This window comes from Monodon monoceros, unplaced genomic scaffold, assembly GCF_005190385.1.
Source record: "Monodon monoceros isolate NGI ecotype Baffin Bay Population unplaced genomic scaffold, NGI_Narwhal_1 Super_Scaffold_3, whole genome shotgun sequence".
Lineage (NCBI taxonomy): Eukaryota > Metazoa > Chordata > Mammalia > Artiodactyla > Monodontidae > Monodon > Monodon monoceros.
The window spans coordinates 17588446-17615783 of record NW_021703780.1 but is presented as its reverse complement, the minus strand read 5'-3'; the positions used below and the strand labels follow the sequence as shown (position 1 = coordinate 17615783).

The following is a 27338-nucleotide window of genomic DNA, read 5'->3' as shown; positions in this document are numbered from 1 at the left end:
ATCCTTTCTCTCTCCCTTCTCCTTTTGGGACCACTATAATGCGAATGTTGGTGTGTTTAATGTTGTCCAAGAGGTCTCTTAGGCTGTCTTCATTTCTTTTCATTCTTTTTTCTTTTTTTCTGTTCTGTGGCAATGAATTCCACCATTCTGTTTTCCAGGTCACTTATCTGTTCTTCTGCCTCAGTTATTCTGCCACTGATTCCTTCTAGTGTATTTTTCATTTCAGTTATTGTATTGTTCATCTCTGTTTGTTTGTTCTTTAATTCTTCTAGGTCTTTGTTAAACATTTCTTGCATCTTCTCGATCTTTGCCTCCATTCTTTTTCTGAGGTCCTGGATCATCTTCACTATAATTATTCTGAATTCTTTTTCTGGAAGGTTGCCTATCTCCACTTCATTTAGTTGTTTTTCTAGGGTTTTATCTTATTGCTTCATCTGGTACATAGTCCTCTGCCTTTTCATTGTCTGTCTTTCTGTGAATGTGGTTTTTCTTCCACAGGCTGCAGGATTGTAGTCAGTTCATTAGCAAATTTAATTCCACCTGCACCCTTAAATCCCCTGCCTCTCATGTAACCTGACATATTCCCAGGTTCCAAGGATCAGGCCATAGGCATGTTTGGGACGCTGTTATTCTGCCTACCACAGGCCCTACAGGTGATAATGTTGAGTTGCTGGGTGCATACACTTCAGAGAATAACTGCCATACTCCAGAGAACTGGAAGTTTCCTAATCAAAGACCATGAGAAAGAGCTTTAACTTCTAACTTTTAGATTTTGGATTCTTTATGTGAAAAACGAGGGGTTTCTTTTATTTTTAAAACTAGATCTAACCCTTCCCGTTTCACAACTCAGTAACTAAAAACAAGACACTGAGTTGTAGAGCTGGGATGACTGGCTCAAAGGCTAAAGCAGCATGTAATTTATCTGGGGCTACAGAAAGAGGGTGGAACGATGTGCAGCTCACAAGCAAAAAAGTCCAGGATTTCATAGGTTGGGACAGACTGAATACAGCAATGGTCCCAACTCTTCATGCTCCCCTAGCTGTGCCTTCGGTCACATAACTGCCTAGTGCTTTCCCTGATCTTGGCCACGTGACTTACTTTGGCCAATGGCATGTTATAAAACATGCCGTATGCCAAGGCTTGGAAAGCTCTTGTGCATTTCTGTTTGCTGTTCCTGTTCCTCTGCCTTTACCATGAGGACGTTTCCAGGTTAGCCTGTTGTAGGATGAGACACATGGAGCAGAGCTGATTCATCCGAGTAGTCCCAGTTGTGGCTACCTGCCAGCTGAATCACCAGGCATGTCAGCAGCCACATCTAGATCAGAAGATCCACTCAGAGACCCCACAGCTGACTGCAGATGTGTGAGTGTGCCCAGTCGAGATTAGCTGAACCCCACTAAGGTTTTGTGGTTGTTATATATGAGGCATTTATAGTGACAATAGCTAACTAATATATAGGATGACCAGATATTTGGTTCTGCAGTCCTTTTTAAGTAAGGGATACACGTATATCTCCAGCACAAATATATTCACTCACTCATTCATTCATTCAAGAGACACTGAGTGAGCATTTGCTCTATTCCAGTCACTATTCCAGACATTAAGGACAAAGGAGTGAACAAAGCAAAATAGCTCAGCCCTCATGGATGGGCCTTCCACTGTATTAGCTGGAGACAAAGAAACATAGATATTTGGTATGTCTGATGGTGAGATGTACCGTGGAGAGAAACAGAGCAAGGACAGAGGGGGTACTAGGTGTGACAGATGGTGGGGGCTGCTATTCAACAGAGGGCTCCTCAGGAAGGCCTCATTGATAAGGTGGGCTTCAGCAGAGACCTGAATGGAGGAGAGGACAGACATGGCATGTGGGCATCTAACAGAAGCACGTTCCATGCAGAGGGTCTAGCAAGTGGGAAGGCCCTCCTGAGGGAGCAAACCTGCTGTGTTCACATCTCAGGTGGAGCATGGAGGCCAGTATGGCTGGCCCAGTGTGTTCGAGGGGGAAAAGGGTAAATGATGATGTCAGAGAGGCAACGGAGGAGTATGCAAGGCACTAGGCCTTGTAGGCCACTGCAGGGCCTTTGACTTCCACTCTGAGTGTCATGGGAAACCCGAGACTTTTTAAAATATTTTTTACTGTGGTGAGATATATGTAACATAAAAATTACCATTTTAATCATTTTTAAGTGTACAGTTCAGTGGCAATTACATTTGCCATGTTGTACAACCATCACCACTGTCTATTTCTAAAACTTTTTCATCACTCCAAACAGAAAACGCAGTCACTATTAAGAAACAACTCTCCTACCCCCAACCTCTGATAACATCTAATCTACTTTCTGGCTCTACAGATTTGCCTATTCTAGATCTTGCATACACGTGGAATCATATAATATTTGTTCTTTGGTGCCTGACTTATTTCACTTAGCATAATGTTTTCAAGGTTCATCCATGCGGTAGCATGTACTAGAACTTCATTTCTTTTTATGGATGAACAAAATTCCATTGTATGTATATATCGACGTATCAAAGACATTTTGTTTATCCAGTTATTTGTTGATGGACACTTGGGTTGTTTCCAGCCTTTGGTTATTTTGAATAATGCTGCTATGAACATTGGCATACAATTGGCAACAAACAGAGCAAGTATCTATTTGAGTGCCTGCTTTTAATTCTGCTGGGTACATATCCTAGGTCATATGGAACCCTAGATTTTGAGCACAAGAAAGACATGATCTGATTTTTATAGAGGGTAGAAACAGGGAGACCAATTAGGCAGATTGATTGTGTTTATTTTCAGACTTTATAGTACAGAGCATGGAAAAACCACCTCCTACAAGAATATTTAAAAGAAAAAGCCTGTAGCAAATAACACTATCCCACACTATGGATACTTTGTGACTGGTCAGAGGAACTGACCTCATCTGAAGGACAGCAGAAAAGAAATAGCACTCAAAGTCAATGAAAAGGGGAAACTTAGAAACACGATCACAAAGTATTTATTTTAGGTAACTATACTTTAAAAAACGCTGTTGTTGGTTATAAATATGACTGAAAAGACCAATGACCAACTCCTCTTCTCATGGTATATATATCATGGATGCGATATTAGCATCTCGGTTAACTAGGCCCAAATAAATCCTCAGTGATCATCACCATGCCACCAACTTCGTACCACACAGTCATTGATCACTTCCTCTGTGCCAGTACTACTGAGTGCTTCCCATGCATTATCTCACTTCATTGTCAAAACTACCCTATGGAATAGATTCCATTATCCCCAATTTATAAAAGAGGAAACATACCTTGAGATGGTAAGTGAGCAGCCAATGCACACAGTTGTAAGGGATAAAACCAAAATTTCAAAATCTTTACAGTAAGACCACAAAGTTTATGTGCTTGAGGGATACTCTATTCTTTCAAAGTGGATGTTTGCAGGAAAGAATCCCTGGGAGCCAGGGGCCTCTAGAAGGAAAATACTGACCTTGATAAGGTAAATCTGCAACAGTTTTTGGCTTTTTTTGTCCTTTGGACTTCTTTCTCAAGTGGTGGCAAATCTGAAAGCTACTGGATCCTATTTTTATAGGTTGACTTCCTACCAGATAACTGTTGACTTGACACATGGCTTGTACATTTATGTTTCTCAGTAATTTTATAGAATTACACTGGGGAGATTGAGGGACAGGAGAAAATTTATTTCTCCAAAGCCCTTTAAATTTCAAACATGGCAAACTATGCTAGAAAACAAAGATATTCATGGTTCTATTATTTTAGGCACAACTCAAAGATAGTACTCTGAATATGACAGGAGAAATAGGCTGAAAATTTATGGTTAGAAGCATGCCTGGCTCTAAAAGTACTCATCCCTACAGTTCCCACGGAAAGAATTTAAATTTGCAAGATTAACATCAGTTTAAAAAGGGGTTTTTGCAATCTGCTTATCAAGATGTCAAATGACTTCAAAGAGCAGGTTGGGTGGCTTGACTGTGATTTTTTTAGCCTTTAAAGAATATACTAATGTCCTAAGTTGAAGTAATAGACGATATCAACCTATCATGTACTGTCAACCTCCCTGCCTCTGGTCAAGAAACCCTCTATTCCACCCTGCGTATCAGTGACAGCCAAGTTCATTCAACAAGTATGTACAGAGCACCAGCTCTGAGCCAGGCACTGTGCTATGGCCCGAAGCTGGTGGTGAACAGAAGAGACAGGGTGGCCCTGCTCTTGTGAACTTTTGTTCACACAGGCTACTTTCACTGTTTTGCTCGTGCTCAAAAACGTGCCAACGTGCATGGTAGAAACTTCTAGTATTCACCCATGTCTTCTCTATCTTATTTATACAGAAGTATGTATTTCCCAAACTCTTGAAATTGGGTGGGGCCATGGGAATAGTTCTGGGCAACAGACATACATAGAAATATCCTGTACCACTCCTGTGCGGAGGCAGTGAAGAGCCTGGTTCTCCAGATAGGCAACCTGGGTCCCTGAGCGCCTGCGTGGAGCAGACAATCCCTGATGCCAGATGTGCTGTAGTATGAGTAGGAAATAAACCTTTCTCGTGTTAAGCATGGGACTTCAGGGTTAATGTGTTACTGCAGCACAGCCTAAGTTATCGTGGACTAATACATGTGTTTTGTTGTATAACGTGCTACTTTACTTCAAAGCCCAGAGGGCCCACTCTTCACAATGAACATTATTTTATGCTTGCTCCCAATTGCCCACATCTGCTTACAGATGCCCAAGGAAAGCCAGATTTATTCCTGTGCATTCTGTCACTCGCCTCATGTTCCTTTTGCACTGAGAAAAATCTCCTTCTTCATTTCCCTGATTAAGTCCTTCTCACCTTCCAAGTCCAGTTCTAATCCCATCACATCCACGAAACCCTCTGTAGTGGGAACTGTGTGAATACTCTCTTCACACTGACAGTCTCCACACTGTAAATCTCACCTCACTAACACAGATTCCAAGAAACACTTCCCATCCTCCTTTGTCCCTAGGGTACAAAACCTGAGACCCCGGTTCTCCACACTCAGATGCAACAGGTCTGAGACCTGGATTGTGAAGTAAGCTTCACGAGGAAGCAGTCAGGGCTTGGGGCTTCTAACTTGCTGGGGCAGAAGGGGCAGAGGTCACATATCTTACCAGCAGCTTCTACGTGGTTTGGGTGCTATTGTCAGAAAACTCAGCGAAGAGTCTGCTCCACAGCCCTAATTATTCTGTGGACGATCCAGTATCCCTTTTTAAACCCCTTTCTGTTTAAACTAACTGAGCTGTTTTCTGTTGTCATCAAAGAACCCCGACCTATACATTCCCTGATACCCCAAGTCTACAGAGGTCTCCTATCTTCCTATCTCTTATGATCTGATGTCATTCAGTTTAGCACTTTACATATTACAGATTTTGTTTTATAAGCACCTGTCTTCTCTTCCCAACTACGGTTCCATCTCCTTGAGGGCAAGGATCACACCTTAAGACTGCTGGTCCCAAGCAGTGCTTGGCATAGTGCTGGGTCTACTTTATGAATTGATCGGATGACCCATATAATTTATCATCCAAACCAGGATACTTTGGAGAATGAAAAATGGGCACTATTATTAACTATACCAGGGTAACAGGTATAAACCAGGACCATCCCAGACAAAACGAGACATACGGTCATACTTTGGCACTGGTAATTGATGGCTGAGTAAAAAGCCTGAATGTAACGTAGTCAAAATGAGAGAACAAAAGAGCAATTCTGGACACCTTAGATGTGGTAAGAATCATCCATAAAACTTTAATCACCAGAGCAATGATGTCACATCGGGTAGCCAGTGCACACACAGAGGACCCTCTCTCTCACCCCAATCCCTCCCAAAAAGGGTCACAACAGAATAGCAGTACTACCAGAAGAACATTCAGACTAAAATCTCCTCAAAGGCCGAGACCTTATTCATTATTTCTATCTCCAATATTTAGTCCAGTGCTTAGATAATATCATGTTCAATAAGTACTAAAACACACCCTGAGAAGCCGGGCATTACCTGCATGTTCAATCTGAGAGTAATTCAGGCTGGGGGGCCTCATTCTTTTCTCTCGCCCCCAGCCATTCCCAGCTCCAGGAGTCTGCCCATGGCCTTGCCTCAAGCTCCTTCTACCCGCTTCTCTGACTGTGGGCAAAGGATGCAGAGGAAGGGAAAGTGCCTGCCCAATCCCACCCTATGATGTCTCTTTGTGAGTGTGCACAGCCATGTAAAGAACATTTCATGGGACTTCCCTGGCAGTCCAGTAGTTAAGACTTCACCTTCCAGTACAGAGGGTGTGGGTTCGATCTCTGGTCAGGGAGCTAAGATCCCACGTGCCTTGTGGCCAAAAAACCAAAAACATAAAACAGAAGCAATATTGTAATGAATTCAATAAAGACTTTAAAAGTGGTCCACATCAAAAAAGAAAAAAAAAAAAAAAAGGACACTTCATGTGTTCTAGCTGCTCTAACCCAGGCCAGAATAATAAAAGGAGGTAATACAGGTAAAAAGCCTCAACACCAAGGCACATACTAGAGGCCCACTAAACAGCAGCTATTATTATTATCATTGAGGCACAATTAGTTCCTTGATGCATGCAAGTCCCCTCACCTCTGGAGGGGGAAAATTACCGTCAGTGATCGTACAGTTAGTGATGCAAGTGAAATGAAAGCTAATTGTCTAGCATCAGCTCGCTCTGATGATACTTTGAATGGTACTCAAATTGGTGCATGGAAGGTACTGCAAACATACTGAAGACCTTTTGAACTGACATAATCATACAAGTTCAGCTGTAATGCCCAGTAAAATACAGCTCAGGGGCATAGAATAAAAGCTGTGTATCTAGACTGTGAAACCCAAATACGTCCTAATGGATCTGCAAATGGAACTAATTAGAAGCCATATGAAAGGAAGAAATGGACTAAATATTAAATGTGCTACAGTTTTAATTGTGACAACAATTTAACATATGGGCAATGAAGAATTCAGTGTTATATAAAGTTAAAAAGGAAAAAAAAAAAAACTAGGAAAAATTGCTCGGGATTGGAGCCAGTATCTTGGGGGTGGAAGGAAAAGTCGGAAGGAACACACCCTCATTTACTTCTAACACGGTTAGCTGATCTGTTTGAAATTAGATCCACTTTCAACTGTTTTAACTTAATTGTTAAGCCATTTCTTAACCTCATGAATGCAGTTTTCATGCGCTTTCAAATCTGGCCCTGAACTAATAGACCCTTTCACTTCAGTAGTTTTGGAAATGAATGTTAGATGGAGAGGAAAGCATTTTAACAATGCTTTTCGAAGGGTCAAAGCTCTGAAAATATAGTATAGTTTGTACATAAAACTCAGTACACCTGAATATCCTGCTGGCCCTTTGTCTGGTAATGAGGCAAACCATGCCACCCTTTAAAACGTCTGCTTCCTTTCTGAGGGCAGCTGGCTATGTTGGTGCTGAGCTATCTAACTGCTCAAGTGAATCCATTATTAGGATCAAAGTCCCAACAGATGAGAAACAGGTGGCAGCCAGGCACCCTGGGGCAGTCTTCCCTTCCCTTGTGAGAAACAGGGTAGGTCCAGGTCTCCATTCTAGAATATTCTCCTTTAAAAGGGGGCATAAGGAATAAGAGGAAGAAATGCCTGTCAGTAAGAACAGCCAGTGCTGTAAGATTGTTACTGAGCCTCTTTCTGTGAATTTGTCATTCTCACTGTGTGGAAGAACCCCTAAATGAATCTGGTTTCATTTGCCATTTTGTAGGAAACCAATGGGTGACGATCACATTTGAAATGATAAAAGATTATGCAATTTTTACCTTCATTGCTTAAAGTAAAATGATGCCCTAGCATGTATCACAAATTAATAATGATAATTATTATTAATTATCAGTAGCCAACACTTACTGTAACAGTAGCTGACATTTCTTGATTGCTAAGCCATTTCCATGTAAATCCTATGAAGTGGGTACTATTATGTCCCCCATTTCCAGGGGCAAGAACTGAGGTAGAGAGAGGTTGAGTAACTTGCCCAAGGTCTAATTCTTGTGGTGAAACAAGGATTCAAACGCAGGTGATCAGAACCCAGAATCCATGTTCTTATTTGCTATACTGTGTTGTATAGTGATGACCAATGGAAGCAAAGCACCACTTAGAAAGTTAAAGTAAAAATATTAAAATAGAAGTCAGTAAATCACTGATTTTTAAAGGTATACTTACTGAATCCCTTTATCAAATATTAACATATGTACTATGCACTGGGCACACTGTCCACATTATCTAATTTAATCTTCTGCGAATTAGTTATGCCCGTTTTACAGATGAAGAGACCGACTGAAGAAAGTGTGCTGTACAACATCACGGGAATTGTACTTGTAACCTGAACCCACACCTGACAGGTTCCAAACCTCGAGCTCTTTTCACAAAGCCACCCTACCTCTTCTTTTTTTAAAGCAATTCTCTATGACTAGGAATAAAAGTAATAAGAGGAAAACTTTGGAATAAAACTGACTACTTTTAAGTTTAGAATTAGGAGAGAATTTTCTTCTTCTCTCTCTTCTGTCAGGCACAAAATAGCTCTGACTTCTTAAGTATCGATCCTAGAAATGGGAGGATTCAAGTGATTTGTTATAACATGGGCCGTAAGAGGAGAAAGAACCTCAGCAGTAAATCTGGTTAGTCTTTACCAAGCAGCAGTAGCGCTCACATTCCTATGTATCCCTAAGGCAAACTCACAACTCGAACCACGTTTAACAGAACGCAGAGAGATGATTAATGCTGTCCATTTTCTCATCACTTTTTTTTCTCTCCTTTTTTGTACCTAGTGTAAGCTTCTCTGTTACATAAAAGGAAACTGCTGTGTAGAAGTTGTCAAATAACTCCTGCAACTCAAAAAGGAAAGGTAGTATAGGCCTGGGATTAAAAACCCAGGCTTGATTCCACACCCATCAGGATGGCTACTACCAAAAAACCAGAAAATAATCAGGGCTGGTAAGGATACGAAAGAAACTGGAACCCCTGTGCACTGCTGGGGGGGAATGTAAAACGGTACAGCCACTGCAGAAAACTGTATGGTAGTTCCTAAAAAAGGTAAAATTACCATGTGATCCAGCAGTTCCACTTTTGGGTATATACTCAAAAGAATTAAAAGCAAAATCTCAAAGAGATATCTGTCCAACCACATTCACAGGAGCATGAGTCACAACAGCCACGAGGTGGAAACAACCCGAGTGTCCACTGATGGATGAATGGATAAACAAAATGTTGTGTAAATACACAATGGAATATTATTCAGCTTTCAAAAGGAAGGAAATTCTGACACACGCAGCAACAAGAATGAACCTTGAAGACATTACGGTAAGTGAAAGAAACGAGGCACAAAAAGACAAATACTGCTATGATTCCTCGTATGTGAGCTTAGAGACAGAAGGGTGGTTGCCAGGGGCAGGGCTGAATGAGGAGTTGTTCAGTGGGTACAGGCTTTCAGTTTTATAAGATGAAACAAATGGGTTCTGCAGATGGGCTGAACAACTTGTGAATGTACATAACACTGCTGAACTGTGCATTTAAAAGTGGTTAAGATGGTAAATTTTATGTTATATATGTATTTTACCACAATTCAAAAACAAGAACACAGGCTTGGAAATTGGTAAGACTGGGAAATAAATCCTGGCTTGCCTCTCCCACCTTCTAATTTTGTGACTTTGGATAAGTTTGTTTTTGTTTTTGTTTTGCAGTACGCGGGCCTCTCACTGTTGTGGCCTCTCCCGTTGCGGAGCACAGGCTCCGGACGCGCAGGCTCAGCGGCCATGGCTCACGGGCCCAGCCACTCCGCGGCATGTGGGATCTTCCCGGACCAGGGCACGAACCCGTGTCCCCTGCATCGGCAGGCGGACTCCCAACCACTGAGCCACCAGGGAAGCCCTAAGTTGTTATTATTTATTGAGTTACTGATGCTCAGATTCCTCATCTCTGAAATAGGGATAATAATAGTACCTGCCTCACAGCGTTATGGGGATACTGTGAGTGAACGCGTGTAAGATACAGTATTTAGCCCATGATAAACACTCCATAAATACTGGCTTTGCGTCATAGCAGTAGGCGTGGAGTATTTAGCCAATGGCAATGCAGAGTAGGTACAGAGAGAGGGAAAAATCCCTTGCAATCTCTCCAGAGGCCACATGGGGTGGCATTTGTTCCCTTAGGGGATTTAACATGGCCCAGGGTTTGGCTCACAGCCTTGAAAGCTCAGAAACTGAACCGCTCAGCACCTACAGAAGGGATCACGTGGGCGGGACTCGGGAGACCAGTGTATAAAACCGGAGTGCCAATTTATGACCAGCACATTTACAGAGGTCTGAACAAATCTATTTTCTTCCTGCAGGAAGGCAGATTTGCATAGGAAAGGCAAACAATGTTCAGAGGGTGGCCTGGTAATCATGGACTCAACAAAGGGAAGTAAATGAATCAAGTGTATAATGGTACCAGGCTAAGGTAACCAGATGCATTCATTTCTAAACAGGGATAGTTGTCTGACGTTTTGAAGTCCACCAGCCAAAGCAGCCTCTCCTCCGGGACACAGGTGTTTTCTGCCAGTGTTGGCTCTGGACCTTCCCTATTTTGCTTGCATGTCTGACCACTTCTATCCTCTGGCCTATTGTTTCTCTGGCCACTTTAATGCCTTCCATCAGGCTGCAGTCCACTCCTGTAGGTCTAGGAGCCAGTGCTCTCTATAAGGTAATTCTGCCTGTCTTTTCTTTGACCAAAAGGGTATTGGGTTTCATACAGGGTAATATTATTCAACTCAGGTGCTAGAGCAATATAGACTTTCAGGTATTTTGTTTAACAGCCTAAGAAAAATCATTAGAAACATTCACTGAATTTCTATATACAGTTAGGCAGTAACCATCAAGATATATTGCTAAGTGAAAATAGCAAAAGTATCCACATTTATCTAAGAAGAAGGTAATAAAAAGTATGTAATATATATAAAATGTTTACATTGTTAAGACAAACCACTGGAAGAATAAACTGAAAACTAAAACAAACAAAAACAATTCCTTAAATAGGTAAGAAAGGAAACAGGGTGGAAGCGACAGGAGTAGTAGAAGATGGACTTCTCAGAACACACTTTTGTAGGATTGATTTTGCAAAGTATTTTACATAATTATGAAACAAAATTAAGTGTTAAAAATTCAAAGAAACGGAAAATGAATACTCCTACTTATGTATTGATTTGTTGGTATAACTATATGAAGAATTATTTTGGGTGCCTTTAGAACCGTTTTTTGCCTGTACATCCCTAGTGGGATGCACTCTATGAACAAAACCAGTGGAAAAACCAGCACCACCACCTAAACTGCTTTCAGTAATCATATTGTTGGTGATAGTGTTGGTATAGTTATTATCAGGCAGTTACGTGAATATTATAGGATAAAGCAAATGAATAATTACGCTGTGTTACTGTGAACTGGGATGGAAGAAAGAAGTTACAGGTGTAGGACAGAAAACTTCAGAATTTGACCTGGATGGGAGCATTAGTATGAATTGAAAAAAAAAAGGGGGGGGGATTTTGTAGCTCCACCTGCTGAAAGGTATAAAAATAATGACCAATTAAATAGCCCACACTGTAGGCTCTAAATATCATTTGTTTAACTAAAAGAAACCAAGGCTCCTTAGAGACATGGCTGATTCCAGGTCTGGAGCAAAGAATGAGCCTAGAACATCTTGTCACATCAAAAAGCAAAGAAACTATCAAAGACTTCAGGAGCTGTGTCAAAGGATTGAGGAGGTAATTTGAAGAGCTTCCACTCTCCAAAAATGCAGCTACTTGAGCACCAATTAAATATAATAACTGCAATGGATAAAACCATATCAAACATGCGAAATCCATGAGTTTATAATAATACTAAAAAACCCCTCATTGGCTACTTTTGGAGGATGTTACAGAATCAACTCAAAGTTTTAAAACTGGTAAACAGAGAGAAAGACATCAAGCCTTTATCTCACCTTTCCTGTCAGAAATGTACCTCAGGGTAAACAAAAATGAGTAAGGCAAAGTTTCTCTTCATGAAAGTGCTTTTAGCTAATAAATGAGGAAGGGAAGACAGAATTAGAACGCCACCATTCTGAAACCCCTAATGACTCAATGAATCTAGGCAGTGCTCATCAACCACTGACACATAAAGAGAGACAACCAGACATTCTACGCCTCATAATGGAAACGCACAGCATCACACAAAGTAATCTTGTCAAAAACTCAAACCTGAATCTGATTAAGCCTCTAACTCTAACTACCAATGTATAAAACGAGTGGGGAACAGAGAAGCCTGTATCAGAGGATACAATTAGCAAATTCCAAACTGTGGGAAATGCTGCAGGACAAACAACCTGGTTTCTTCTACAAATAAACTGCAATACAAAAAGAGAAACAAAGAGAGAGATAAGGGAACACCTATAGATTATTAAAAGTGACTTACAAGACATACTAATTGCAATGAGTGGACCTGATTTGCCTTCTGATTCAGACAAACTGCTTAAAAAACTGCAAAATTTGAACACTGTGTTGACATTAACTGGATAAAGAATCGATGCTAATTATTTTAGATTTGATACTGTATTTAAAAGGAGTTTTCATCTTTCAGAGAGATTTTCTGATATATACCTCGATGAAATAAAATGGTAAATGGGCTTTTCTTCAAAAGAATCAGAGGGGGATGGGGGTGAATAAGAGCAGAGACGACATAATTGTTAAAGGTGAGCGATAAGTATGTGGGATAATTATACTAGTCTCTCTACTTCCGTATATGCTTGAAATATTCTGTAATAGAAATTTTCCAGAATAGAGTTAAAGCAAAACCGCTTTTTGATCCTACTCTTTGATGATGGCTCTCAGATGATTTTCCATATTATCAAATAGTCATGGGTTTTGGTACAGGTGACACTAGGTCCTGTTTACCCAAAGATTTTCTTCAGATGGAATGCCTGAACAGCACAGTAATTTTCCAAGAAACATGAATTGTATAAAAAGATCACATTAAATTGGATATGTTAACACAGGTTTAGGTTCCACGACAGAACATGGTAAAAATATCATGCTCTTAACATCGTAGAACTGTTTTTCCCCCAAGTTCCTACTCTTTTGGCCCTTTTTACTAAACATACTGTTTTCACAAATATCAAACACTCCTTCCCACTTGAGAATCATTTTCCTGGAAGAAGGGCTCTCAAACCTCAGCCTGCATCAGTATTACCTGGACAACTTGTTAAAAAACAGATTACTGGGTCCCTTTCCCAGAATTTCTGGCTCAGGTCTGGGTTGGGGCCCAAGAATTTGCATTTTAACAAGTTCCCATTTATTGCTGATGCTGCAAGTCTGGGGACCACACTTGAGAATCACTGTCCTGGAACGTCTATGAAAATTTATGTGTCCCCTGCTTCCTCCCATCTCTTCTTCCTCCTAAGAACAAAGCTGCCTGACAGTTTCCATAGAAAAGGGCATGATCTATCCTTTCTTTGATTTATATTTACCCCTTTGAACTCTACAATGCCTTCCATTGGATAATTATTACATAACCTTTTTCTGAAATTAATTACCCTTCAATGATATTTGTTTTAAAATGTTCCCTATTAGGTTAGAGGTGGCATTTTGGCTCCCACCTTCCCTAAAAATAACCAGACTAATTTTGTCTCTCTATCCTACTCTCCCCTTCCTCTCTTCCTCCATTCCTCTAACTGAACTGAAAAGAGGAATAGTTAATAACCATAAAAAGATATTACTATATGCTGTTTTTATTAGAATATAATTTCTGAGAGGACAGTAACCTTTTGACTTTACTATAGCTTTCCTTTCCCACCATGTTATGGGCATTTATGTAACTATTATTATTTGAAAATAACAAGGCCTGATTTCTATTAATATTTACAGAACAGAATTAGAATTGAAAGCCCTGCCACAGGGTATGCATTCAATCCATTTTTGTCAAATGAAATATTTCAATCACAGAGTCTTAGAGACAACCGAGGTCCAGGGAACCTAAGTGATATACAAAAGGTCAAAGAGTCTGTTACTGCAAATGCCAGAATCCTATAATCCAGATCTCATGACTCCTACCCAGCCTGTGCTTCTCCCCCTAGTCTGTTGTACCTCTCACCAGTTTTATCAAAAGAGGTCAACAGTGCCTAAAGTGAGACAACGTAAGTGCAAAGTAGCATAGGGATAAATACTTAAAGAATAATCTTAAAATTCTCAATTAAGGAAATACATTTACTATGGAAAATAATTTTTTTTTACACAATATTTTGCTTTAGATGCTTTGGCCTTTCTAGGTTTCTTTACAAAGTGCGTATGAGGAGGTTATTACTCTAGAAAAACTCAGAAAAAGCCTAGAAAATTTAAGAAGATAGAAATTCTGACGGGATTGGTGTCTCTGGCACTGAATAAATTACCCTAATAGATCACCCCCACTCCAATGCAATGTGCACTGCGTGATCACAAGACCAAAGCTGATAGTACCACGGTCATCTGCAGAGTCTGCTCTTTCTAGAGAAGCTAGATTTGGGGGAAAGGGAAAATAACCACTTAGTAACTATTTACTACGTCCCCCAAATAGTTTTAAGTGGTTTACATACACTATTGAATACATTCCTTTCAACAACCCTATGAAACAGACATTATTGTCACATTTAACAGACTAAACTAAAGCTCAGAAGAGTCACAGGCCTAGGGTAAACTGGCAAGTCCAGATGCAAACTCAGGTGTAACTGCTTCCAGGGCCACACTTCATCCACAGAGTGAGGCTCATTGTTTTCACTGAAGAGTTCCGGCACCTTTATCAGTACTCAAAGACTCAAAATGCCTGAGACAGGATTATAACCTCTATCATCTACTTCTAAATCCTATAAAAATGGAAGCTGTTCAATTTATTTTGGTTCATATCATTAGCAAAAACAGTTGTAACACCAGGACAAATTCATTAAGGAAGGATTTTTGACCCCGAGTTTGGCATATGTTTAAAAGCGGACAAATAATGAAGCATAAAGCTATGTTCGTTAATTTACATGAAGTCTCAAATGGTGATAAAGGACTTGCCTGACGTTTCCCTTAATGTAAATGCCCAAATCAATATTCCTAACGCTTTGGCCTAATGCATGCAATCAAACTATAATTCCTAGAGGCCCAGAAGGGCCAGCAGTCAAATGACCTTTATCCTCATCTCACCTATAGGGCTTTTGGGTCACGTCGGCTCAGAGGAGGGCTGTTGAGAGAACTGGTGACACCATTTCCCAGGCTGGAGGGAGGCAGAGGAGAATGGAAAAAGCTGCTCATGGGATTTAAATGGGGCTCTGCCCCTTTAGAAAGCAACACTACAGTTAAGGAACCAGTGAAAGGGCACTGCTTTTCCTTATTTGTGTATTATTAATGTGATGTTTTAAAATACCACCCTTTTCTGGATGGACCTAGAGTCTGTCATACAGAGTCAGAAAGAGAAAATCAAACCGTATGCTAACGCATATATATGGGATCTAAAAAAAAGATGGCTCTGAAGGACCTCGGGGCAGGACAGGAATAAAGACGCAGACGTGGAGAATGGACTTGAGGACACGGGGAGGGGGAAGGGGAAGCTGGGATGAAGTGAGAGAGTGGCATGGACATATATATACCACCAAATGTAAAATAGATAGCTAGTGGGAAGCAGCTGCATAGCACAGGGAGATCAGCTCGGTGCTTTGTGACCACCTAGAGGGGTGGGATAGGGAGGGTGGGAGAGAGACACAAGAGGGAGGGGATATGGGGATATATGTATAAGTATAGCTGATTCACTTTGTTATACAGCAGCAACTAACACACCAATGTAAAGCAATTATACTCCAATAAAGATGTTAAAAAAAATACCACCCTTTTCAATAGGCTTACATGAAGGAATTAAAGCAGGCAGGGTCTTGAAATAATAATTTGCCCACCACTGCCATTTGTCATAAAATCCTTTTCACTGTGGCGATTTAAAATCAACCTTGTAAAACACACTGTGAGGAAAAACAGAAACAAAATTTTAAAAGCCACTTCCTTTAACAATTTCTGAAGTAGTAGTTAACATGTCAAAAGCCAAATCTCTAGCAATATAATTTAAATGCTGGATTACACTGTTCCTTCCTGGCCATCCATCCAAAGCCCCACGTATGATGTATGATTTTTTCTAAACAACAGCAAACGTTAATGGTTATGCTTATCAAGTGTGAGAGTTCACTCCTGGTTGAACAGGATGACACACTTGGCAGGGTTTTGACAAAGGCTGGCCTACGTCATTCCATAATCAGTCAGATGGCTATACACCCGGATTCTTCACATGTCCTCGTCAAGCTCATGAGAGGTGTCACTCACGCTTGGATTCCAGAGTCCACCACCACAATAAGCGAGAATATAGATAATATGAACTTCTTTGTCATGATTCCTAAAGCTTAATTAACACGCCCTTGACATTTCTTTTGAGGGAAAAGATAATACATATATTAAAACAGTTTTAGAATTATCTAGCCAGATAAATATCACTCATCATTGTCCTGAATGTTAAGTCATCGCTATATACTTTTTTGGGGAGCACTTCACAATTGTGTTGAAGAAAGGACATCAAATGATGCTTAGAAATGTGATACACATTTTCATTTCACACTCCATCAGCTTTTACAGCTGTAGCTCAATGAAATGTAAGAGAGAGCTTGGCAAACAGCCATATTTACCAAGGTATAAAATAGGGGTCAGGTTACTTTTTTATAGAAAGAAAAAAATGTTTAATTTCCACTCCACACTACTCAGGCAGATATTCAGCTAACACCCTAGAGAAAGGCACCATAACCACATATACTGACATGGTTTAATGCCCGTTTAACTGTATGTAGGTTTTTACTATATTACAAACAGCTTTGCAAAGCACAAAAATTATCCTTTCCTTACCCCCTTCCACTGAGGATCTACTGACACAGAAACATACTGGATCAGATCATCTTCCGTGTTAAATCTTTCACCTGAAAATAATGGCTTTTGCCCTCTGTTTCTAGCCTAGAAGCAGAAACAGCTTATTCCCTTCACAGGCAGAGAAGCAAAGCTATAGGCATCAGTATAAATGCATCTTTCTAATTCAGATTTCAATCTGTCAGAAAGGATTAAAGCCTCATGCATACATAAAAAGGGAACTATAAATGATAACAGAAACATGGTGGGAAATCGCTGTGCTTCCAGAGCGGCTGTTTTACTAGCAGGGTAGAGAGGAAAAGCATCTTCTACTCACCTCTGTTAAACCTGAGATTTCTCCTTTTGCTAATGGTTTGCTGATGGATGGCGCGTATACTTTGGCATCTGAAACTGGCTGCCCTTTCATAAAATGTTTTCCTGATTCATAAACGTTCACTTCGACCATTTTCCCCATGAATGTGGGGTTCTTTGGCACTAAAACCTTAAAAAAAATTAGAGAAGGCTTAATTTTTAAAACTAAAATTTTATCTTAGAACAGTTTTGGACTTAAAGAATTATTAAGATAGCACAGAGAGTTGGTATACCCCAGACGCAGTGTCCCTCTTATTAACGTCTTATGTTGGTATGATACATGTGTCACAATTAATGAGCCAATATTGGTGTATTACTATTAACTAAAGTCCATACTTTATTCAGAGTTCCTCACTTGTCCCTTAATGTCCTTCTTCTCTTTGGGGATCCCATCCTAAGTGGGCTCTATCTTCCAGATGCTCAAGGACCTGGGGATCTAGCAGGAAGGGAAGGCATTTCTGGGAGGGGTAAGGGGCTATAGACAGCGCTCTCTCCTTGTGGGATGCCTGTGGTCCGAGGGCACGTGGAAGGCAGGCCTGGAACCGCCCGAGGCATCCGCCAGTCACTCTTGGACAGGCCTTTGATATCCGACTCTTGGCTGTCCCAGGCAATGAAGAAAACTGGGACAACACTGATGAAAGCTTTATACTTTTAATACCTTCCAAGTTTGCTGTCAGAGTCAGGATTTGAGCAGCCACTTCAAATAAAGGCCCGCATGTTTGGGTGCATATGTGTGTGTGCAAGTGCACGTGTGTGTGTGTGTTTTGGGGGAAGAGGAAGAATATTTCAAAGCCACCTTTTCAATATTCCAAACCTTGGTGTTTGGAGCTAAATGACTCCTTTAACTGATGGCTGCCATTCACTTCTTTCGTTCTGTTATGAAAAGCATGTATTTGTTAGTTCTACCTCCACGTAGAACCAGCTCCTCTGAAGGGTACTTTGGCTGGCTCACAGGAAACTGTCAGATGGTCCCTTTCCACTAGAGATTACTGACGGAGGTACTTGTTTACCTCGAGCAAATGTTTCCCCTCCTCTTGGACTTACAGGTAGTTTGTATGTATTATGTCTCCCTCACACTTCTATTTCAGTACTGGAGCTACTTGCCAATCTTTTCAAGTCATAATCCAAAATAAATAGACTAATTCTAATCCAGCAATACTTTGATATCTAGATACAATCTTCTGGAAGTCATCTTTTTTTTAGAAAAATAATTCCTATGAAATCTTTGATATGCTTGGTTTTAGAGACCAAAAAAAAAAAAAAAGAAAGAAAAATCAGATGAGAGCCAGAAGTTCCACAGCCAATTTCTCCGAGAGGCAAAAATGGATCTTGGTCTTTCTGAGTTTGATTTTTTATGACCACTGAGTACACTGCTTCATCAAAGTATAGGAAGAAAGGTCACCTGGGTGGTGGATTACTCGTGGCAAGCAAATGGACTAAAAAAGCTTTAGTATCAGGATATGAAAGCCCTTTTAAATCAGTTTTTATAAAACAAGAAAATCTCTAGAGCAAACTATCCCTCGGAGATCTGGTACTATTCTCGGGGAAAATAACTCTCCTTGATCTGCTGTCTTGATCTGAATGAAGGGCTCAGTGTTTTTTTCCCTCCGGTTTTAATAATTGGAAAAAGCTTGACTGCTTTAAATTGGAGGAAACAGCTAATGAGGCATGCCATCACCTTTAAAATGAAGGGGAAAGAAGTTCCCTGCTGAGGCGAAAACCCAGAATGGCAAGAGAAAGGAGAGGAAAGAGGCAACCAAGATACAATCAAGCTCCTCCCGAGGGCTGAGCAGAAGTTTGGCCTGAATAGGAAAATGGCTCTCTGGAGTCAATTACTGAGGTGGAAAACGGGGAAGAGACAGACTCAGCTCAGACATGGAGTGTTCGGAATCCATCCTCAGCTGTAGTCTCTACTGGGGACCGAACAGGGCACATTCGGTCTGGGCCATGAAAAGCTCCCCCACTTTCCCTGAGGACCCAGTGCCCAGTCTGTGCCCCATGCTGGAGGCCCCTCCGGCTCCGGCTTCCCTGCTTTCTAACATGGGCAGTCGGCTTCCCTCGCCCACCCTTTACGTGACTTGCCCAGGCTGGCCTGAAGAGCCTTCCCAAGCCGTGACCCACAGAAAAAAGTTTCACTTGTCATTTGATGAGAGTAGGAAAAAAAAGAAAGAAAAGTAGGAAAACTCACTTGATATTGAGAAAAGCGAATACGATCCAGGGATGACCCATGAAATCCCTATGCCCTTATGAGGGTCTCTAACCAGGAGGGGCATATTACACCTCCTCCTTGGCCCTTCCCAGGGTCCATGGCCCCCGAAGGAGGCACTGTTTTCTTCAATCGCTTTTGAATTGCTTTACCACCTGGGGTAGTGGAATCCCAAATGCTAAAATAGAAGTCTAGCTGCTGGTGGGGCAAAGCATGCTACTTTAACGGGCAGGGAGTGGGAAGCCTTTCAGGTTGGCCTCGAAGAAAACTCTCATAGTGAAGTTGGTTTGATCCTTATGCTGGTCTCCAGAGTTGTTCACCCAACTTGAGTTGAGTCCAACGAACAGACTCCTTTCCCTTTGCCCCCAGCGTTTTTTTTATCAATGTGGAAGTTAAAAAAAACCAAAAAAACAAAACACCTGAAACTAAACAAAACTAAAAAAGCCAACCAACAGACCAACCAATCAAAAGCCTGTGTGAGTGCTGTGACAGGGACAGGAAATCCCTGCCCTTCCAGGCTGATGTCGCCGGTACAGACATCCTTCCTGTCTTCTGGACAGAACTTTCCCCTCCACGTTGCCAGGCTGTGGGGATTTTGGCAGTGAGAATTACCTGTTCCAAACTCCGCAAAGCCAGAGGCGGGTCCTGTCAAAGATGAATGGGGACTAAAACACACTTATTCCTTTGTATAGAATGTCCTGGAGATTAAGCCACAGAGATAAGCCCCATGTTAGCCTGGTTGGCTTGATGCTATAAAATAGCCTTCCTGCGACAAGATTCTACACCTCCCCCCCACCCCCGCTTTAAGTCTCTTTCGCTTAAATTGATTTACTTTTAGAAGTCTTTCTCATTTTGGAGAAACCCTAAGAACGTGGCAGTATCTCTTACCTGCTCATAGAATCGATTGTGTGCAACATAAAACTTGGAATCAAAAGATTCTTCTGTGACTAACACTTTTTGTCTCTCACCAATCTGTGGAGAGAAGGGGAGAAAAACAGGAGAGATCAGGGCAAACACCTGAGCATCCAAAAGAAATGCTAACCCAAATAGTTATGGGCCGTAAGTCGTGTCTCCTTGAATTTAAAGTAGACTCCAGATTGCCAGCTACTTAACAGCCAATGCAAGAGTCACTGATTCAAATGTTCAGAAAGACATTATTATCTATGTACTAATATCAAATTAGTGTAGAACGGAATCTTATTTTCTTACAGAACTATGAAACAAAACTTGATCTTATTTCCTTCTTCAACGTAAGTTAGATAATTAAAGGCTTCTAAGACATACAAAAATCTTCTAAATATCACTTTGTTTTTCTTGAAACAAAGTTGCAAAACAAGTCAGAACAAGCTGCTTCTAATCCAAATTCATGAAAATATTTTGGCAAAATATGAAGTGGTAATAAACATTAATTTGAGTTACGAGGGATGTAACACTAAAGAAAATGCCTTAAAAACTAGTCATTAAGTCCCCGTACCTAAACATTTCACACGTTACATGCAATTCTGAAATTACTGATTAATTCAGTTATTTACTTGTTATATACGTTTTCTCTGTCATGGGCAACTGTCTCTTTTTTGTTGCAGGCATGACCCCGTATTCATTTTATTTTTTTAAGAGAAAGACAGCAAAAATAGGGGACTGTTAATTCTCTACAGGATCTATATTTACGATCTAAGCATGCATTTTTAATAACCAAGAAGTTAAATCAGCCAAAACGTTGGTTAAAGCAATGTGACCATTTTAAAACAGTCTACTATTTCCAACTTTATTCTACTGTGAAATGCAACATTTAAAGTATCATTACTTTTTTTTTTTTTTTACAACATTGTCAAAATGTCTGATTTAGCAAACCAGCTGTATTGGATGATTGTGCCTGGAATCATTTTTGCCATTGCTACTTGATAAATACAACCCTCTATGTTAAAGCACATTGGCAAGATTTTTTAAACGAAATCCCTATTCTCACATGTAGGGACTTGTCACCATGTTCAGGCAGTTACCACTTAGGAAACATAAACACAGCTGCACTAAATAGACCACCTAACAAAAAGAAAAAAACAAAAACACCAAACTCTTCTGTCCATTATACAATGCTAATACCTAAATACACCATAATTTGCTCTTTTTCACTCTCATTCAAATGTAGCTCCCTTAGCCGAAGGTTGTAAGGTCTCTAGGATACTTATCAAACACTTAACTTAGTTCACTCCTTGAAAACCAGTGAAAAGTTCCCGCACTATTGTCTCTTTTAAAGATCAAGGAGAAACAAAAGAACTACTCCCAGCATCTACTTTGAGCTTTAATGGCCCTGTTTATTAAAAAAGACTGATGAATATCGGGTTTCACTGAAGTATATTCTTCTGGAAGGAAACTTAGAATGTTTGCACACATTTCACGGTGTGAGTTGCTTATAACTTAAGATAAGTATCTGTCAATGGTTCTTAAGGAAATCTGCAATTACACTTCATCTAACATTAAGTTTTCAGGAAATTAACAACAATACGAGAGAGCAGAGCCACTGAAAACGTAGGCCGCTTTTTTCCTCTTGTTGGAATTAATGTGGACAGTTGTAGTAATCGTCTTTGGGTTATTCCATTTTATCTGGAGAGAATAACGATGACAGTAATATATACATATTGAGTTAGAAAGACTTGCTATGTTTATACAGTAGAGGGCAGGGCTTTCGATCAACCATCAGAGAACTATTTGTATGTGAGTATTTAACTATTATTTGCCAAAGGGATTCAGGAAAATTGCTATGGGCAGTAATTTATAGTGGCAAACACCTCTCCAATCACCCTTTTGGTCCCCTCAACTATGGATTTTGTCTCATTGGTGAGGCTCTTAAAGTTCCCCAGAGGCTACTGAGCACAAATGAGCATAAGCAAGATAGGACTTTGATGAAAAACTGATGCAGCCTATCCCCAACCCCTAAAAAATCCAACAAAAACAAATAATAAATGCTCTACGCAGAACTTTTTTTTAAGAATGAAGTTGCAATGAAGTGAATGATCAGATATGACCTTTAAGAGAATCAACTGTTTCAAATAACCTTAAAAACAACAAGGGGGGCTTCCTTGGTGGTGCAGTGGTTGAGAGTCCGCCTGCCGATGCAGGGGACGTGGGTTCGTGCCCCGGTCCGGGAAGATCCCACATGCCGCGGAGCGGCTGGGCTCGTGAGCCATGGCCGCTGAGCCTGCGTGTCCGGAGCCTGTGCTCTGCAACGGGAGAGGCCACAGCAGTGAGAGCCCCCCCCCCACCAAAAATAAAAATAAATAAATAAATAAAAACAACAAGGAAGTTAAGGAATGGGGGGTGGGTTTCAGCTGGAACTCTGGAAGAGGCAACTTTGCCTTGGTGACAATAAGGAAACTTATGCGCCAAACATATTATTAGCCTCAAATGTTTTTTTAAATGAGTCACCTCCTTACTCTCCAAGTGTTTTCTCCCCAGCCCCACTCAATAACCCAGTATGGTTAAAGACCACGTAACAAGATTTAGGGCAATCATCCTGATTTACCTAAGAATGCCTCTCCTATCCAGCAAGGAAGTCCTGTTCTCAGAGGAAAAAGCAGGGCTTCAGAAGAAAAAGGGCAACAGGTACCCTTGGGCCACTAGGACTACAGCCACCCAGCTTTCTATTATGCTAAAGGCAGAGCTAATCCACTAAAGCAGGGGTCCCCAGCCCCTGGGCCACGGACAGAGTCGCAGAGCAGGAGGTGAGCGGGGGCCGAGTGAGTGAAGCTTCATCTGCTGCTCCCCATTGCTCGCATTACAGCCCCCCAGTCCGTGAAAAACTGTCTGCCACAAAACTGGTCCCTGGTGCCAAAAAGGCTGGCGACCACTGCCCTAGAGGGACCAGTTTGCCTTAGAGAATGATGGGTGTACACTGTGTCTTCTCTGAGATTCTGCAACATCTACTCTCTGCTGACATTCTGCTGAGAAGGCGGCTTCCTGGGCTACTCACCATCCCTGTCATAACCTTCCCTAACAGCTGGAACCTCCGGCAGGAATGCAAGGTTACATCACTGGCTTAAGACAAGCCCTTTGAAGAGGAAGTTAACAACAAGATTGCTTGAGTAATTAAAAAAGTGAACAAACTCCTGAGTTTATAGAATATATATATTTGTATACATACACACACACACACACACACACATATTTTGTGAATGAAGAGGAGGTTGAAAACAATGGTTTCCGTAAGCTTTGTGACTGGTAGCACAATATGGCTGCTCAGCAGGGATGATTAAGATGCAAGCGGAACTGTAAACCCAAAGAATGGTCGGTCGGTCGGTCTGGAGGGTGATTTTAAGATAACTGGAACTTTCAAGGACAGGAAGAAAGGGGGAAGTTATTTGGAGGAAGAAGGAATGGTCAGAAGCAGGAATGCACAGTTCTAGCAGAGCCCAGGGGAAAGGAAGAGGAAGAAGGTTTATTCAACACCATCAAATGCCACATATTCGAACTGGACAGTAGGGTGAGAGGACATGGGTCTGGGTAGATTATTTTTAAGGTAAAAGAGATTTGGCTACATTTTGGGACTTTGCTTTCCTCATAGAAAAAAATGAGAGTTTGGAAGAAGTGACATGGAGCTGGGGAGAGGTGAGCAGGGCTGAAGAGGAAGTAGATTCTGATTTTTAGAGGACCTTTCAGTTCCAAAATTCTCAGTCGTCATTCGTGGTAGATTTGGTCTGCTCACAAGGTTTCAGATGAAGGAAATAGGTACTCTAAATCCAGGCTGTCTCTTTTTTCACAGTAAATGTATGCTTAGAGCCCTCTGCAAATTACAGGTACTTTCTTGCTGCACTTAAAGTAACAACGTGATCTTAATACCCACCAAAGAAACATTTACAACGTTTTTCATAAAGCTATTTAGTGACCTGAACCCGAGGAATCCCGTCAAAATCTTCCCAACAAACCCCTTTTTAAAATAACCTCTTTTCCTTCTGATTTTCTTTACAGGTATATAATTTATAGCTGATTAAATAAAATGCTTCTTTGATTTCTAGAGCATTTTAGAGCTTAAGAACTAGGGCTGGGGGACTTCCCTGGTGGTGCAGTGGTTAAGAATCCGCCTGCCAATGCAGGGGACACGGGTTCAATCCCTGATCCAGGAAGATCCCACATGCTGCAGAGCAACTAAGCCCATGCGCCGCAACTACTGAGCCCGTGTGCCTAGAGCCCGTGTTCCGCAGCAAGAGAAGCCACCGCAATGAGAAGCTCGCGCACCACAACGAAAGTAGCCCTTGCTCGCCACAACTAGAGAAAGCCGTGAGCAGCAACAAAGACCCAACGCAGCCAAAAATAAATAAATAAATTTATTAAAAAAAAAAAAAAAAAAAAGAACTAGGGCTGGGAATACAAAACCCCCTGCACTTTTATGGGAAACTCAGTTTCCATTTACAAAGTTTGACTTTCAGGACATTTGTCAGGACTTTTCAAAGTGGCTGTGAGTCCTGGCACCTACTGTAACAACCTACATGTACTCTGTAATTTATTCATCAGATGTCAGTGAAGACAGTGGCTTTTCCAAGGACGTGCAGAACTTCACTTAGTACATTTTAACCTGACTTCATAAATACATTTTATGAAAAATGAACTATAGAAATAGTCTTGTAAAAACCTTCCCTCCATTTCACAGATTGGGTCACTGAAGGAAGAGAAGGTACAGAAAAAGTCCACAGGTTCCTGCATTACCGCTGATCTCACAGAGGTGATGGGAACTACGGCCCCCACTATGAAAGGAGTGTAGTAGAACTTTCTAGGCTTTGTTGAAAAGATATGAGAAAAGCTCTTATGCTTTTTTTTTTCTTTTTTTTTCAAACCACAAAGGGAGAAAAGAAAGACCCTATTCCCCTAAATAGACAAAGAAGGTAAGAGCATGAAGGGGGCTTAGAAATCTCTGATTTCACAGAGAGGAAACTGAGGTCCAGCAAGATGCGGTGATTTGCTCAGTGTCAGAAAGAAGTCTTGGAAGCATTCCTGCTACTTGATGTCTCCTATTTAATTGCTAGCTGCAGAAAACATACAACATCATGGCTCTGATTCTGCAGTGCATGGCTTTTCCTTGAGCAGAGAAACATCTGTGACAAACAAAAAGCAATGTTTTTTTAAAATTCAATTTGGGGGTAGATTTTACAGTACATTACATAATCAGCTGGCTGTGTTATTTGTGTCACATCTATGCTTCGAATTTCCCGAGTGCCTGAAGTGGTGAGAAACATCAGTTCTAACCATATGGCCAGATAACACACAGAAAACACACACTTGCATTCAAAAGCAGTGGTTTCCAACAGAATTTGGTTGCTGAATGAATGTTCATTCAAGCACATTCTATTTCTCCATTTGTCCTAAAACAAACAATATTCTGTATGGCTATTTAAGGATTTAAAGAGAGAAACTAAAAAGAATTGCTTCAAGACAGGCAGATAATACTGAAATTTAACAAAGACATTAAGAGTACTTGGGCTTTTACCTTTAACCCAGTAAGAAATGTTACTTGTATAAGTATTCCTTGAACTAGAAGAAGCAAAGAGTTTCTTTTAAACCCATATATGGCTTTAAAGTATAAACTTTATGTAAATCTTACTTTTAACTAGTATTTTTTTTTTCCCCTTCTTCTCAATTTTGTTTTACTTAAACAGAAAGCCTGAGGTGTGGCTTTAGAAAATAACTGCAATTCACTTTACTCTGAAGGGTTAGGTTAGAGAGATTTTAATTAATTCAATATAACCACTCAGAGTATCCAAAAAACGTTCACAAAGGACAGATATATATTAGAAGACCTGTGTAAGAGAAATATTTATTTCTTGAAAACAGTTATAAGGAGGTAGAGGAATTATTTTGCTTCCCCTGAAAAGTTTCTAGCAATTAACTTTCCTGTCCAGTTGCCTTAGGTGGAAAAATGCAGATTGAAACACACATATCAAAAGCTCTCATAATTACGGTACATTCCTAATAAACTTAAATTTATCTATGTTTATCCTATACAATATTCTCACATGCTACTTCTGCAGCTAAGTTTTGTTTTTTTTTTTGTAGATAATAAAATACAATTTTTCTCCCTGACTGGTTTCTGAATGCATGACTCTGGGAAATGTCAAATGTCTTTCTTTACCTCCAGTCAAATTAGTTTTTTTTTTTTTTCCCTAAGCTGCCTGGAACATGTTAAACACAAGGCTGTGACCTTAAACTCTGAAATAATATTTCTAGTGTCTGTGCAAAAGCCTGCCCTCACATACACCTTTAGACTAATTACTGCAGTGTAATGTTGCCAGTGAACCACTGTAATTACACTTGGAGAAAAGTATGGTCTTGTTCTTTCCTAGCTAATGAAAATGATAACCTTTCCATTTTGATTCATCATTCACAACGGGCAGAACATGCGAGGCTGGGTCTCCACGGTATACAGTAATTTTCCTGACTGTTTATGCACACTTCTGTTTTCGGGCCCTGCAGAAGCTGGAATTAAAGAAGCAGGCACACTGACGCTAAAAATAGTCAACAGTAATAATAGCAATAACATTAAAATTTAATATCATCCTTACTCCACAACGCCATTCTATAATGAAATAGGGCCATGACACAGGAATGTGTGTCAAAAATGATGACAGCATAGAAAACAAGTAATGAGCCTCTAAGCCCATCGTATTCAAAATGCTTGCCATCAGTTTACTGGTCTACTTAAGGATTCCTGAGAGAAAACGTGGGACAGTTCATTGTGAAAGGGGCTGAACTGGTATCCAACTCTTAAACAATGACAGGAAATATATTCTATTAGATTTTTAAAAAACACTATCCTCTGTGTGAAGAAACACAT

The 27338-nt window shown here is 40.6% G+C and overlaps 1 protein-coding gene across 5 annotated transcripts in view; it reads right to left on the bottom strand.

The window, feature by feature from the left end:
• Nucleotides 1–27338, bottom strand: part of CDKAL1 (CDK5 regulatory subunit associated protein 1 like 1) — a 649567-nt gene that overhangs the window by 16911 nt on the left and 605318 nt on the right. For all 5 annotated transcript variants that reach the window (XM_029243200.1, XM_029243201.1, XM_029243202.1 and 2 more), the window contains 2 exons: nt 20408–20491; nt 17279–17443 (listed from right to left, as the gene is read on the bottom strand). In XM_029243200.1, the coding sequence (XP_029099033.1) occupies nt 17279–17443; nt 20408–20491 (249 nt within the window). The remainder of the gene's footprint in view (nt 1–17278; nt 17444–20407; nt 20492–27338) is intronic.